Raw genomic sequence first — 15,397 nt, forward strand, 5'->3', positions numbered from 1 at the left:
GGCTCCGTTTAGAAAAAAACCGGTAAAAAATCTATTTATGATTACTAGTTCTATCATATTCTATTTCTTTATATATTTATAATAGAAGTGATCTCAAACTGTTAATCAATCGAGTAATATGATGAATGCATTGAATATCTGTTGTAAGACATGAAATAAATTGTAAAAAGGAAGTCGTAGCAAAAGGACGTGGTATTGGGGCATTTGTCATATATGTGCAAATCCAAATCGGGCGGATCTTTACTCGGAGTAGAGCATAAACCTAAAAAAATTGAAGAAGCCCATTCAGGAACAAGAAAATTACATCAAGATACAAAGAAAAAAAAAAGCTAATAAGCAATAGTATAATTTTAAAAGGTTTAAAAATTCGCAACAGCGTACCGGCATTTCTACTAATTTAATCTAAACTGAGAGTCCGCTATCAATTTTTGAAATGATGGTAGACCTACTGATATGATAAGGCCATCTCTAACCGACCCAACCAAAGGGCAATAGAGCTAAAAATAGCTCTAAAGGACATGAAAACCATCTCCAACCGAGGGTTAGGCCAAATAGCTTGTAGGCCCTACCGGGCCAAAAATGGAAAATCATGCCAACCGGCTGGCCTAAAGGAGCCAACCAGCCAGCCCTAAGCTGGCCCAATATTCAAAAGCCAATGGCTAGCTACCTAGCGTCAGCATGATGCCAGGTTACTGTTGCATTTGAAATTTTTTTTCCAGACAAAATAAAAATAAAAATAAAAAAATCTATTTTTTTTTTCTCCCTATAAATACCTAAGCATTCCTACACCATTTCTCACAAAATTTTTCCCATTCCATACTATCTTTCTTTATTTTATTTCAATTCTTCACATTTTATTCTCTTACCTCTTCCAATAATCTTTCCTTCATTTTTTTCAATAATTTTCAAATGGCCACATCTACAATGAAAGGTAGGGCTTGGACCCGAAAAGAAGATGAAGCTCTTTGCAAGGCTTATAGATGGGTCTCGGAAGATAGTGTGAGGGGGAGTTCTCAAACAAGTGAAGGTGTTTGGACTCGTATGTCCAAAAAGTACTATGAGTTCTACGAAGGCACCACTCCACCGAATTCCCAAAACCATGAGAGTTGTTCTTCAAGATGGAAAAAAACATCTTCATCCAAGTTTGAACAAATGGCATCAAGCAGTGGTAAAGGCCGGACGCAAACATGAAAGCGGAGCCAATTACTACGACGAAGTAAGTGTTTTCACATGTTATTTTAAATATTTAATTATATTACATTTGATTTCATAAATTAATTTCCTTTAATTTTTGTAATTATATTTTCTAGGTACGCCAAGCGGAGGAATTGTATATAGAGGACAACTCGAAACCCTTTAGTCATCACGATTGTTGGGAAATTTGTAAAGGGTGGGTGTTATTTGAAGATCCGCCTCAAGAAAGAGTTGGTCCTATGCTGGTGTTCGGAAATGTTTCCTCAAATGCAGTTGGGTATGAACATGGATCTCCTACCATTAAAAAAATAAGGGTAGAAAATTCGTCTCTTGGTGAAGGTTCCATACCTAGGGCTACGGGATGAAACAAGGCCCAGAAATTGAAGGAAAAGGGCAAGGCAAAGGATGATTACTCCTTTTAGTAGGAAATGGCATCCTCATTGCCATTAATGGCGGAGCAAAATGTCTTTGCCGCGGAAGAAAGGAACCGTAGGCATGAAGAATGGGCAAAACAAATACATGAAGAGATGAATGATAGGAATATGCAAATGAACACTTCGGATTATACTCCAATGAGTACATCATATTTTGATAGAAAAAAGAGAGAAATTATGGCCCGACGAGAGTTGTTTACATCCGACTATACTCCTACAATAGCGGATAAAGATGATGATTATAATCTTTAAATTGAAGTTGTTGTTGTCTTTAATATTTAAGATGTAGTTTTTAAATTTAAGTTATAATTTTTAAATTTAAGTTGTTGCAATAAGAAATATGATATGATATTGTTCATTAAAATATTAATTTCTTAGAAGAATATAGAATTAAAGTGAGTTATCTAGCCCTTATTCAATATGAGATGGCCTAAGAACTCGACAGCTGGTATGCGTCTAACTGCAAGATCCTTTCACAAACCTGCTTTTGTTGTAATCATACGGCAGTATATGAAGATTTGATTTTTCTAATCCAAGCTGTCAACAAAAGGACAAATGTGCCATCTCATTCAATTAAGGAAGTGGCCCAATCGGGCTTTAGTGAGCTGATGAAGGAGAACGATATCTTTATTTTTATATTTAAATAAAAGATTTATAGCTTAAAACATTCAGAGTCTCATACTTTAGGATATTATAGAAAATCTCCATTGAGAAAGCGAGGAATTGAACTAGAGTTCGAGTGCAGAGATTAAATGTTGTTAACAAACTGAGTTAGAAGTCTTTTATTTATCAAATTATTGTCCTTAATGACAACAATTACGGCCACAAAGATTCCGTTGAGAGATGTTTGTGAAACATAATGCCAAATGCTAAGCACGGGCCCAAAATTTCTATTTAACAAGAGAAAAAAAGTGAAATGAAAAATCCAAGAAAAAAGTGAAAATGGAGTTTTTGGGTTTCTGGGGTTTTGTTTTCACAGCTTCAGTTGGTGGATTTGGTGCTCTACTTTTGATCCTAAAAAGAGCAAATGAATGGATGTTTGTGAGAAAATTGGGTGAAAACAAGCACACTCTACCTCCGGGTGACCTGGGCTGGCCTTTCATTGGAAACACCTTGTCGTTCATCAAGGCAATAAAATCCGATCACCCGGAGTCGTTCATCTCCAATTATGTCAAAAGGTTTGTCTCGAACCCTCGAACTGTTTGATGAGAATTCGAACATACATGTATTCTAATGAGTTGTGTGTTGGTACAACAGGTTTGGCCGCACAGGAATTTACAAGGCCTATTTGTTTGGAAAGCCAACCATAATTGTAACAACACCTGAAACATGCAAGCAGGTGTTGATGGATAGTTTACAATTCAAGACCGGTTGGCCAAAATCAACATCGGAATTAATGGGAAGGAAATCATTTGTGGGCCTATCTGAAGAGGAACACAAGCGCCTTCGCAAGCTGACAGCCGCCCCAATCAGTGGTCACAAGGCACTGTCCATGTACCAGGAGTATATAGAGGATGTCATAGTTAGTTCGTTGGATGAATTGGCAAAAGCAAAGAAGCCCGTTGAGTTCTTGACTGAGATTAGGAAGATCACATTCAGAATAATCATGTTCATTTTCTTGAGTTGCGAGGTTGGTACACTGTTGGAAACCATGGAAAAGGATTATACTCTTATGAATCATGGTCTAAGGGCCATGGCCATTAACCTTCCTGGCTTTGCTTTTCACAAAGCCCTCAAGGTCAGATAATAGTTGATAAATTTCTTCGTTTCAGTTCCTTTTTTTATTCTTTTTGATTCGAGAATCGAAAGGTATTCTATAATAATCTAAACTACGAGGAGAGGAATTCAAACATGGGTGAAAATGGGGGAGTGTACTATTGTAACCAACTTGAGATGCGTGTCTTTATCTATTTCTTTTTATGATATCATTTTTTAGACTTGAATCTCAATAATGATATTCTTACACGAATCAGGCTAGAAAAAGGATGGTGAAGATTATTCAAGGTATTGTAGATGGAAGGCGGGCAAGAAACGAAGCTCAGATATCAAGGGAAAGAACAGATTTGACGGATATGTTAATAGTAACCGAAGACGAGAATGGTAACAAATTAGATGATGAAGAGATTATAGACATAATTCTCATGTACTTAAACGCTGGTCATGAATCTACAGCCCATGCCACTTTGTGGGCTACTCTCTTCTTACATGAGCATCCAGAATACTACCAAAAAGCCAAGGTGGGTGCATCTATATTTCAGTCTCCTTTTGTTTTTCGGTTAACTTGGAAAGAAATTGTGAGAATATGTTGTCTCCAGCTACTTTTGGTGGCCACATTCTTCCAACCAAGGACCCTAGTTCAATTGTTTCTGAGTTTCTTTCGAAATATTTCGAACCCAATGTTATTATGTTTCAGGCAGAACAACTGGAGATTCTGAAAACGGCATCACCAGAAGAAGGATTTAACTTTAGAGGAACTAAACAGATGGAATATCTTTCCAAGGTATGTTTTCGGTGGCTAATTTCAACTGTTCAACCATCTATTTTGCTAATATACTGTACGTAACAACTAACAAGTTTGATTACTTCTGAGGTAAGGTAATCGATGAAACTCTGCGCATTGTTAACGTCTCATTGTATAGCTACCGAGAGGCTGCTACTGAGGTCAAAATCTCTGGTAAATTAACTTCACTGCTTTCTCCATTCCTTGCTTAATCTGTTAAACTTACTGGAACATGTTGTGTCTTGAAGGTTACACAATACCAAGGGGCTGGAAAGTAATGATGTGGTATAGAGGTGTCCATTTGAACCCAGAATATTATCCAGATCCAAAGGAGTTTAATCCCTCCAGATGGAATGTAAGCAACATAATTCAATGTAACTTGTAATATCATATGACATGCATGCCTTCTAGCTTCAACCGTTAGACCTTGATCAATTAATGGTTAAAAACACCAGAGTATACTGAAAATCGATATACCCGAGCAAACTGTTGTTTGACAAAGTCAAGTTGTGGTTTGTTTTTTTGTAGGAAAGTAATGGCAAGGCAGGAAGTTTCATTCCCTTTGGAATGGGAAGTAGGCTATGCCCTGGAATTGATTTGACCAAGCTTGAAATTACTATATTTCTTCACTATTTTCTCCTTAATTATGAGTGAGTTGCCCTTTGCTTAATTTCCATTTGTGCTTTGCACTTTTCTTTCAGTCAAATAACTACTAAGTCATGAATACGATATCTGAGGTTCTGTTTGGATATTTGGATTTAAAATGTGTGATTTGAATCCCTCCTGTCAAATCCGATACCCATTGAAATCTGGGTGCAACACAGAAGGTTAGTTTGTTGTCTAGGATTAGACAACTCACTATATTCAAGATACTTTGAACAAAGAAATGAAAAAAGGAAAATTTAGCCAAAGATCAATAAAAACTTTACGATTAAGCCATATATCAATGATATATTTTTGTTTTGGACTTAATCAATGATATATTTTTATTAATTAGGTATAGGTCAATGATAAATGCCACATAAACTTTAAGTCATTATTCTATCGTTCACTCTCTCTTTCTCTCTCTATAAATATTATAAGGGCTTAAGCTATTATAAATATGGATTTAGATCATCTCCGGATCAATTTGTGGAGATCCCCCGGGCCAATGGATCTCATCCATTGATACTAATCCACCGGCCAAAATCTCTTATCCTTCCTCTTTTCCCCTCAACTCTTCTCTTTTTCCCTCACTTCGAAGCTCTCAACCTTGAACCACTAACTCCTCAAATTCCAAATTAAATTCAACCCTACCTCAAAATCAACCTCAACACTGTCACAACCCACCCAACCCACAAGCACCAATTGCAAGTCCCTCACCTTACCGTCTCCAAAATCAGCCCCACCACCACCACATCCCTCAGTTGCAAGTCCCTTGACCTTAAAATCTCAGCCGATGTTAATGAAACAACAAAGAGAGGGGTCGTGCAAACCAATGTATTTTGGTTGCAGAGATCTTTTTCATAACTATGGAAGAATTAAAGTGAGAGAAATCTCAAAGATGAAGAAGAAGAAAGAGATGACAAATAAAAAACTAAAACAATAAGGGATAGTGAAAAAATAAATCAGACTTAGAGCACAGATAACATGCAATTGAATTTGGGGTTTGTTAACAACGGTGCAGTGTAGGGGTGCGAGGGAGAAATAGGAGTTGAGGGGGAAGAGGATTCAGCCGTTGGATTTCTATTACTATAGAATTGATCTTGAGAGGATCTGAATCCAATAAATAGTTAGAATATGTATATTCTATCACTCTCTCTTGCCCTACGTTTACATGAAGGAGTCTACTCAAGTCAAAAAAAAAAAAAAAAGGAAACCGAGAAACAAACATTGCATTGTAGTGTTTGTATCCAAATGTAAAAAATAGAACCATGAAACGAATACTACATTGCAGTGTTCGTATCCAAATGTAAAAAACAGAACCATGAAACGGACACTACATTGCAGTGTTCGAATCCAATTTAAAAAAAAAACAGAACTAGGAAACGGACACTACATTACAATGTCTAAATCTAAATGTAAAAAACAGAGCTAGGAAACGGACATTGCATTACAGTGTCTGAATCTAATTGTAAAATCAGGAGTTACGTGAGGTGTGAAGTGTAGGAGACATGTGAGTGATGGAAAAAATAGAACCAAGAAACGGACATTACAACGCAGCGTTTGAATCCAAAAGTAAAAAACATAACCAAGAAATGAACACTACATTGCAGTGTCTGAATCCAAATGTACAAAGGAACATGCAGGAGGCGTGTGAGAGATGGAAAAAACGAAACCAATAAATGGACACTACAACTCAGTGTCTGAATCCAAATATAAAAAACAGAATCAGGAAATAAACACTGCATTGCAATGTCTGATCTGTATTGACTTGTTCCAAATATAAAGCTATAAGAAAGAGAGTGTTAGTTGAAGTGGATGCCAACTGTAGTTGCAGATTTTGTAATTTTTGTTTATTTTAAATGCATTTAAATATCACAATACATGATTGACCTATTTATAATTAACATAAATATTGTTGATCTATTGTTATTGATTTTTCACAAAATCACCCATGAAAAAAATATGTGTATAATTTGAAGGTAAAAGATGAATTACTCATTAATGAAACTTAGAATTGATGAAATTTTCTCATGTCTAAAAAGAAATATCAATGTATTTAAATTCTAAGAAATTCTTCGTGAAGCACTTTCAAGTGTTTTTTCCTATAAAAGACGTAAGGTTTAAAATAAAATATCAATGTGTTTTCTAATAAAAATGTTTCCAAAACCAATGCAATGGTATATTTGGACGGTGAGGTTCCAAATCCAAGAATTTTAATTATTAATTTTTTTTAATACAAGTGATATTCTACATTAGAATTATTTGTTTGGAAGAGTATAAATTTCAAGTTCATTATATCTTAACTTTAAACCAATTATCGAACAGTTGACCATCAGACATTTCAAATTCTAAAATGTTGTAGTAGTTTCATAACTAATTTTTTTTTTATTAATTAACTAATATTTAAAGTTACAAATAATAGATGGCCGGCCCTTGACATTCAACTTGTTTAACTTTGAATGCAGGCTTGAACGACTCAATCCGGCAATTGGAGTGAGTTACTTACCCCATCCAAGACCCAAAGACAATTGTCTTGCAAAAATTAAGAAGCTTCCATCACCATCTATATAACCTGAAAAAAAGCCAGGGCAGATTTGCTTCCACTTGTAAAATATGTTTACAGTCCTCATCCGGTGGACGATGAGAAAATAATATCATTGTACTAAAAGCTAGTTGGTGGAAGATTACAAGGCAAAAGTGAGACTGGCCCCTCTGTTTTTCTATACATCACTTATCATATTTCAGATTTTCAATCTTTCGATGCTTCTGAGGATACAACTTGGTCCTCCCATCCTTGAACATACCAAAGGCATAGGGATTGCCTTGAAGGTGTTTATAAACAAATCCAAGTCTTAATCCAATCATGTACGGTCCAATATAATTGGTGAAGACTAACAAGATGGAAGTGAACAGTTGAATGCAGTTTCTTTATAACATACAAGCGATGTTCAACTTTAAAGTAATCTAAGTTGTGGAGAGGAAGATTTGATATTGAGGGGATAGGAGGGAGCAAGCACGTCCCCTCTAGCCATATGCCCACGCTTACGCCTGCAATGATTGAATGGACCTTAATATCTCTCTCTTTTTTTGTATGAAAACGAATCCATGAACCTTTTTTCGGTTTTGATTCAACAAGTACTTTTATTCACATAAAATGTAGGCAGAAGGTTGAAACATGAGTTATGACCTAGATTCTGCAGTACTTTGATAATAATATTTAACAACTTCAACAAACATTAATTAAACCTTAAACAGCTGAAAATCAATTAGTTCAATGGGCTGCATCTTCTTCCTCACAAAACTTCGTGTATTCTTTAGGTCCCAACAAGGATTCTAGTTCTGATGGACTGCTGGGCTTGATCTTGATCATCCATCCACCTTCATATGGGCTCGAATTGATCTAAATATACCCAAAATAAATTAACAGTTTAACAACATAATATGTCAAATTGTTTGAACAACCGTACGATACTTTGTCTAAACATGGATGCACTCATGCACAGTAGATCAAATATTTGAACAATAATATATATTGAAAGAAGGATAAGCATTGTTTTAGGAAAAAGAAAAAGGAAGATGAATTACCAAACCAGGTGATTCAGTAAGCTTTGAGTTAACCTCGACGACTTCGCCGGAGATTGGGGAATTTACGTCACTGGTTGCTTTGACACTTTCCACAGCTCCAAAGCTGCCTCCTTGAGAGACTGAGCGACCAGCTTCTGGTAGCTCAACAAACACTACTTCTCCAAGATGGTCCTGAAACAAAGCTTCACCAGCATCACTCACTCCATGGGCTAATACTTTATCATATTATATTTTATTAAGTATCGAAATAATATTATGGAAACGAGAATAATTACAATGCTCAAACAATACAATTTTAAAAAATAAAATGGATCTTCAACCCAATTGCAAAAGACATCGATATTAAAGGTTCAGGGACCCGTGGAATGGATATAATAAGTATATTAATATATTAACCTGAGCATGATCAGTTATGCCAATTGTTGCCACAGAGCCTTCATGCTTCACCCACTCATGTGAAGATGCATACTTCAATCCATCCAAAACTGCAAAATCCAAACATAACCCCCAACATTACAATTCTTTTCAATTTAATTTCCCAACAACAACAAATTTTAAAATACCCCAAATACACAGCACTCCTAAAATCACTCTTTTCTTTGACAAATGATGATATTTACACTAAATTAATCTAAACTACAAAGTGGAGGATTCAAACTTGGATGCAAGTTGCAAATGATGGAGCACACTGCTCTAGTCAACTTCGCTAAAACCAAGTCTGCATAGCACTCAAATTCTAGTTGAACAAAATCATGCATGCATTGGCAGCATCCCTTGATATAAGTGAAAAGGTAGGCCCTTCTATAATTATAGTTATACCAAACAAATGAAATATGAAGTTGAAGAAAGGTGTGTAGTTTACGTACCAGTGGAAAAGCATCTGGAGAGAGAAAATGCAGGAGAGAGTTGGGATTTGGAGGCAGTGGAGATTCTAAGTGCATTGGCTGTTGAAGACGCCCACAGTCTCAGTGCCATATTTCTTCTCTCTCTCTCTCTCTCTGCTTAATTCTATCTCTCTGTGTGTGTGTCTGGTTATCTCAAACCACCAGAGGCTAATATCGAAGAAAGAAGGGAAGGACACACTTCGGTTAGGATATGTCGTTTTATCTTGGATGAATGGTTGGCAACAAAAGCCTCATCCCAAGTTTAACAAACAAAGACCCAGTTTAATTTATTTTATTTTTATTTTTTAGTTATTATTTTATGAATCTCAACTCAAGTAAACTTGTTTTTAACTTTTAGCTTGTACTCATCGTCATTGTGAAAAATGAAATTTGAGAAAGTGTTGAGAGTATGAATCCCACGTCAAGGAAAGATTGAATTTTATATGTGCTTGTAAGTAGTTGAGCTACTCCTCATATGCTAATTTGTTTCATGGTGGAATCTAAAATTTTTTTATGTTATCAAGCAGGTTGTCTCATGTATAAAGCTCAAAAATCGTATTTGTTCTATGCCCTCTAATTTGTGTTGTCCTGTTAGGCTCGAAACTTCGTTACATGTGAGAGGGCGTATTAAAAGTATGAATCTCACATTTCAGAAAAAAAGGATCTTGCATGTGTTTTTAAGTAATTGAACTACACCTCTAATATTCTCAATTGGTTTTGTAATGAAACCTCCACTTTTTTCAAAAATACATTGTATTTTATGAAACTTGAGAAATTTGGCAGTTGGACTACAACTAAAGTATGTCATTATTGAAGTAGATTTCAAGAGTTTAATTCAAATTCTAAATACGTACTATCGAGACATGCCTATTATTCGATTTCAATGTACTATAGAGAAATTAACACAGTAGCAATGTTTTTTGGGAGCTTAGGACATAAGTATAATGACACTTGTATTTAGTTTTTTCAATTTTCTTATGAAAGTTAATACTTATGAACAATTTTGTTAGGGTGATGTTAGGGAGATCAAAATTTTTAAATTAAATGATATGAATGTTGATGAATAAATTATGAATAATGCTAGGGAGACTAAACTTTTAAATCAAATGATATGTTACCAATAAGAAACAAGTACATTAACTGACTCTTAATTAATAATCAAATCATCTATAATCACATCATTTGGTTTGCAAATTTAATTTAAAATTTTAGTCTCCTAGCATTATTTATTTTGCTATTTACGATTTAAAAAGTCCTCATGATCTTCTTTGTAATAATATTTTTTATAGTCTTTTATTTTATTTTTTGAATTAAACAAGATAACTTTGTTTCCTAGTAATGAAGATTTTAGGTACTTTTTATTTATTTATTTTTACAAATAAACATTTACGACACAAGAAAAAAAAAAAACTTAATAAAGATAGTTAAGATTACATCGTAAAACACGACTAATAACAAACACACAAAGATTTAGTAAACTTCCAATATGATACATTGCCCTCCATTATAAGACACCTTCTCACATTCTTATACACCCCACACGTATGACGAATTTATTTTCAACATTGCCTCACATTATACTCATGGTTTTATATAATTAACATCAAACATCACGCGGTGTTATGAACCGTATTTAGGTGAACGAGTAACGTGGCTAGGCTGCTCATACAGGATTTTCTCCAATGAAACAAGGCCTGGACTCTAGAGGTGTGAACCCGGTCCCTTTTACAATCCCAGTACCCAATAGCCAATACCAATGAAGCCCGGTCCATTGCTTCTGTTTTGACTCGTGACTTGTGAGAGTCCGACAAGAACGCACAAAACAAAAGACCCCTGCGATAGGACTCCGTCTGGATTCTGGAACAGCCCGGACGTCGGTGTCTGTGAATTTGGCGACGGTTGACGGAGACCCAAGAAAGAATTGGTGGCGGAGACGCCGGTGCTTCATATGTTATGGGCGAGATTACTGAGGAGGAAGAGCTGATACCCATTTCGAATAACAGCAGCATCGTCAATGGCGACGAGGAGTTTGAGAAGAAGAAGAAGAAGGTGGAGATCGTTGTGAGAACCATCGGCCCAGCTCCCCCTTCTCGTCTCCAAGTCCCCTCATCAATCACAGTACGTTCATCTTTCTTGACCCCCTCCCTTTCAATATCTGTCAGATATGGATGCATGACTCAGATTGCATTTGGAAAATTACCTGGTTTTATGTGATTCCTGTTCATATTTCATATTATGCATGCACAATTGATCAAAACCCAGATTACGAATTCTTGATTATTTGGCAGAATGTGTGCCTCCATGAAATTAACACCTATTGTTCTGACGAAAAGTGAGGATTTTAAACAGTTGCCAAGTCAAGCAATTCACTGATTGTCAGACATGACCAATTCACTGGTGTTATATATGTATCTACTTGCCCGAGAGTCGAGACCGCAACAGGACCAAAGCTTATTGGCTGATAGGTCAAGAATTTGTGTGATAGATTTTATGAGATCACTAGTTATTGCCTCTAAGAACTAGACTCTTCAATACGGTTCAAGTCTAGATTTATCACAATCCACAACCTTTTCCCGTTACGTGATGACACATTTCTCGGACTATTAACACCGTATAAGTGTATTTTAGTCCTTAATTGATTCTGTCAAATCCACTACCCGATTGCTTCCTTGAAAGGGCTATGTGTGCAACAATGTTAAACCTCAAGTAGTTGCACTGAGAATTCCAGAAGTACAGGGCCTGAAGTGAACGCGCTGCTAAATATCAGGGGTGTTGGTGTAATAACTCTAGATGTTTGTGCGCGTGCATGCTCATTACATAAGGTGTTATAGAACCTCCAATGAATACATTGCTTTCTGTTTACCTTGTGACATTTTCAAACACTATAAGTAGTTGTAGTTAATCTAGAACTTTTGACCTTAGTATTTTCCTGCTGTCTGTATAATCTCTGCCAACACTGTATATGTGTCTTGAGATTCTTTTTAGCATGTATTAATATTTTAAAATATTTAGTGTTTCATCTAACTTTATAAGTCTAGGGTAAAGGGCATGAGTTGGGTAATAACACAAATGTGTGAGATTTAAAGGTGTGCTTCGACTTTTTGTCATAAACAGGTGCATGATTTGAGAAAATTGATAGCTGAGAATGGCCACTTACCAATTGAGAGGCTGAGGCTTATTTTGCGAGGCAATGTATTGCATGATAGCAAAAGTGCACAAGATGTGTACCTACAACTCAATGACGGTGGTATTGTTCTTTTCATAGTATTTATCACTTGATTTTATTTGAGCCTATTTCCCCACCCAACTTTTTAATTTTTTGAATTAAAATGGTTCTATTGTACAAATCACCAAAAATTACATATCTAAGCATCTAGAAGCCATTGGACCAAGACAGATAAGAAAAGAAAAGATCTGAATGGGAAATGAAATAAACTAGAAAGAGAAGCTACACGAAAATATAATGATAAGCCGCATATCAGAGAAGATTCTACAAACCTTCTCTTAATTAAACTGGAATAAATTTAGGGTGGTGCTATCCACATATTCCTTTTTACCTTCCATATGTGTCTCAAGTATCGGCCTTTGGATCGGATGAATTAGAGAGGATCAAAAGACATAAATTAACAAGGGGTGTGTTGGAGGTATTAAGAGGTGTGTGGATAGCACCAGCCTAAATTTATGCCTTTTCTAGATAAAGAGGACACCAGATATGAATGAGAATAGTAATCCATGGAAGATCTTGAAATCTTTTGGGCTATCGGTGCAGATTATGAAATTTCACAATGGGAGGACCACCCCAAAAGCAGTCCTTAATTAAGTTGGGTAGTTTCAACCTACATTCAAGCTTCGGTTGATTTTGTTGCTCACATTGATATAAAAGTTGTTTGGAGTTCCACAACATATTTGTTTAAACTATTAGTATTTATGATATAGTTGTTTGTGGTTGTTTAACTCCATATTCTAGGTATCACTTTTGCAAAACTTTGACCACTCTGACTTAATCAGCTACCTGAATTAAAGATTTTGATGGATGAAAGTTAAACGGTTAATGTTTTGACAAGCATTGTGTCGCTTAAAATTTTTTCATATGCCTTTCTTTTCTTCATTTTGAGTGAGGTCTTCAGCTTGGCATGATAGAGAAAAGAAATTTCCTAGTTAAGAGTCCTTGTTTTTGGCTCATTTGATGAGTGGCTAGGATTAATTATTAAACATATATTTTTGTCTAGATTCCCTAATTGTTGCTGTCAAACCAAAGCCTCCAGTTAAACATCTTAGGGATGGATTTGATGATGACGATGATGATGAAGATCTGGTATGCTTGAACCCCTTATCCCATTGAAATGTCAATGCCATTGCATAAACTGTGAATCAACTAATAGTCTTCCCTTGATTTTTGTATTTCCAGAAGTTTCAGCTTCCGCTGTCTTCAAGCCCATGGAAGAGGGCATTGTACAGTTTTCTACATGATAAGATGAAGCTCCCTGGTAGGCATCAAGTTTTTTCATTTTGTTTTCCGCCAAAAGGATACAACATACTGACAGAAAGCTCTTTTATGTTTTTTTGATAGATATCCTTTTGATGGCAATTTTCTCTCTCAGTCTGAAGATGTGGGTAATTATCATTATGTGGTTTATTTTCGCACCTGTTGCCCACAGATGGGACATTGGCCCTTTATATGTACGTTTCCTCTTTTCTCTTAGTTCCTGTTGTTATAAATGCTAATGTGTAGATCTGTTCCACTTCCACCCAAAACGTGAATGGACTAAGGTTATGAAATCATAATCTATAATCCGATGTCGGAGTCTTCTATAAATACATCTTCCTTCGTCCACTCTTTATGACTCAAAACACATATCACTAAACTGGCAGTTCCATGTCTACCCTTTAAACCACCTTTTTGAAGAGAAAATAAAAAATAAGTTAAGATAGCTGATGTAGTTTTTGTTTGGTGTTGCTCTGCATTCAGATACTTGCCACAGGTTTTGTTGTCATCCTCGTGAATCTTGGAAAGCGGCAACCTGGCGATGTCAGGTATTCATTCTATTGTGGATATAATTTTTGCCATTAACATGTAAATTGCGGTTACAGTGAAAGATGAATTTTCAAATACTTTTTTCTTCATTACTATCACAACTTTTTCATCAATACTATCAAAAGAAGAAGATAAACAGCAATGTATTCGGAAGGGGTGTAAAAATAGAAAAGACTTAAAACAATTAAGTGACTGTAGTTTTAGTTTCTCTCCCTGGATGAGGGAATTACCTGAGAACTTTAGAACTTGTTGAATGCGAAGAAATGGGAAATTGTTGTTGTGCTTGGTGATGTTTGCTGAACATTGTTCACATATTTGTTGAAGACTCCCTTGTCCTGTTGGAATTTATCATGCTCACCAAATGACTTCTCGACTATTTCTGGCTGCTTCTGGCACTCACTCCCTCCCGTCTTTGCCCTCTGTGCGTTCTTAGTGAACAATGTCTGAAGTCCTTCAGCATCTTATAAATATTATTTTGTGCTTTGGAATTTGCAGTGCGTATTCTATTTTCAATGAAGATTTTAGAGAGCTTCCCGGGACTCTTAATGCCGAACGTCTTGATGGGGACATACGAACAGGTCAGTTGTGAGCCTGGTACTGGCAAGTTTACATCCATTCTATGACGATAATGGTATGTGTATCAGCAGAACTGCGTTGAAGTTTTTCATAGTAATACAACAAATGTGCACAGATTTTCTTTCCAAGCTTATGTATAGCATTGTCCAGAGATACGCTTTCATGACGAAAGAGGTTTTATTTCGATAGCATTAGTTTGTAATTGTATAGACCTGTCTTTCGGAATTATGCTTTCTAAAGTTTGGAGCGATCGATCCAAAGAACGTCATTAGGGTTCCAGAGTCAGCTTATGATTTTGTACGTCTGTGTTGGTAACGATATTGATTGTGGCTGTGGCACAAAGCCTTCTGTAGTATCCATCGACTTGTGAAAAACTTGGATAATGAGGAATTGAGGATATTTCTGTAAGTAGCACGCATTATGGATGAAAGTAAATCAAACATAATAACATTCCAAATGTCAATAAGAGAGAACCACACTTAACTTATATGCTTCAGACCTTTTTTTATGACGATATATTTACAGTAAAAAAATAAATTGGTAT

At 35.8% G+C, this 15,397-nt stretch overlaps 3 protein-coding genes across 4 annotated transcripts; 2 read left to right on the top strand and 1 right to left on the bottom strand.

Moving 5' to 3' along the window:
- Positions 1-2,293: 2,293 nt before the first annotated feature.
- Positions 2,294-7,526, top strand: LOC103962469 (ent-kaurenoic acid oxidase 2). 2 transcript variants are annotated; one of them, XM_018651203.2, is made up of 8 exons: positions 2,294-2,806; positions 2,886-3,366; positions 3,602-3,865; positions 4,042-4,128; positions 4,224-4,302; positions 4,377-4,483; positions 4,657-4,778; positions 7,239-7,526. In XM_018651203.2, exons 1-8 carry the CDS (start codon positions 2,571-2,573, stop codon positions 7,342-7,344), a joined length of 1,482 nt encoding a protein of 493 aa, XP_018506719.2. In that variant the 5' UTR covers positions 2,294-2,570; the 3' UTR covers positions 7,345-7,526. The 2 variants fall into 2 exon arrangements, with proteins under 2 accessions (XP_018506719.2, XP_048435419.1); XM_048579462.1 differs by having other exon boundaries at positions 2,886-3,258.
- A 368-nt stretch (positions 7,527-7,894) lies between these two features.
- Positions 7,895-9,436, bottom strand: LOC103962468 (glycine cleavage system H protein 3, mitochondrial-like). Its single transcript, XM_009375164.2, has 4 exons — positions 9,225-9,436; positions 8,755-8,843; positions 8,359-8,529; positions 7,895-8,173 (listed from the first exon to the last, which is right to left on the bottom strand). The coding sequence occupies exons 1-4, from the start codon at positions 9,331-9,333 to the stop codon at positions 8,045-8,047; spliced, it is 498 nt and encodes a 165-aa protein (XP_009373439.2). The 5' UTR covers positions 9,334-9,436; the 3' UTR covers positions 7,895-8,044.
- A 1,599-nt stretch (positions 9,437-11,035) lies between these two features.
- On the top strand, positions 11,036-15,210 carry LOC103962467. Its single transcript, XM_009375163.3, has 7 exons — positions 11,036-11,360; positions 12,357-12,489; positions 13,472-13,557; positions 13,651-13,729; positions 13,813-13,922; positions 14,212-14,276; positions 14,773-15,210. Exons 1-7 carry the CDS (start codon positions 11,196-11,198, stop codon positions 14,864-14,866), a joined length of 732 nt encoding a protein of 243 aa, XP_009373438.1. The 5' UTR covers positions 11,036-11,195; the 3' UTR covers positions 14,867-15,210.
- The last annotated feature ends 187 nt before the right edge of the window (positions 15,211-15,397 follow it).

The sequence above is a fragment of a genome, unplaced genomic scaffold, assembly GCF_019419815.1.
Source record: "Pyrus x bretschneideri cultivar Hongxiangsu unplaced genomic scaffold, Pyrus_bretschneideri_v1 Contig136, whole genome shotgun sequence".
NCBI classification, from domain to species: domain Eukaryota; kingdom Viridiplantae; phylum Streptophyta; class Magnoliopsida; order Rosales; family Rosaceae; genus Pyrus; species Pyrus x bretschneideri.

Bases quoted from the DNA above. Each gene is read 5' to 3' on its own strand.
- LOC103962469 (XM_018651203.2), top strand. From the start codon at position 2,571: ATGGAGTTTTTGGGTTTCTGGGGTTTTGTTTTCACAGCTTCAGTTGGT. The intron at 3,866-4,041 runs GTGGGTGCATCT...ATTATGTTTCAG, and splicing joins AATACTACCAAAAAGCCAAG to GCAGAACAACTGGAGATTCT. The intron at 4,484-4,656 runs GTAAGCAACATA...GTTTTTTTGTAG, and splicing joins TTAATCCCTCCAGATGGAAT to GAAAGTAATGGCAAGGCAGG.
- LOC103962468 (XM_009375164.2), bottom strand. From the start codon at position 9,333: ATGGCACTGAGACTGTGGGCGTCTTCAACAGCCAATGCACTTAGAATC. The intron at 8,844-9,224 runs GTACGTAAACTA...TGGATTTTGCAG, and splicing joins CTCCAGATGCTTTTCCACTG to TTTTGGATGGATTGAAGTAT. The intron at 8,530-8,754 runs GTTAATATATTA...GCTTTGTTTCAG, and splicing joins GCATAACTGATCATGCTCAG to GACCATCTTGGAGAAGTAGT.
- LOC103962467 (XM_009375163.3), top strand. From the start codon at position 11,196: ATGGGCGAGATTACTGAGGAGGAAGAGCTGATACCCATTTCGAATAAC. The intron at 11,361-12,356 runs GTACGTTCATCT...TGTCATAAACAG, and splicing joins AAGTCCCCTCATCAATCACA to GTGCATGATTTGAGAAAATT. The intron at 14,277-14,772 runs GTATTCATTCTA...TGGAATTTGCAG, and splicing joins CGGCAACCTGGCGATGTCAG to TGCGTATTCTATTTTCAATG.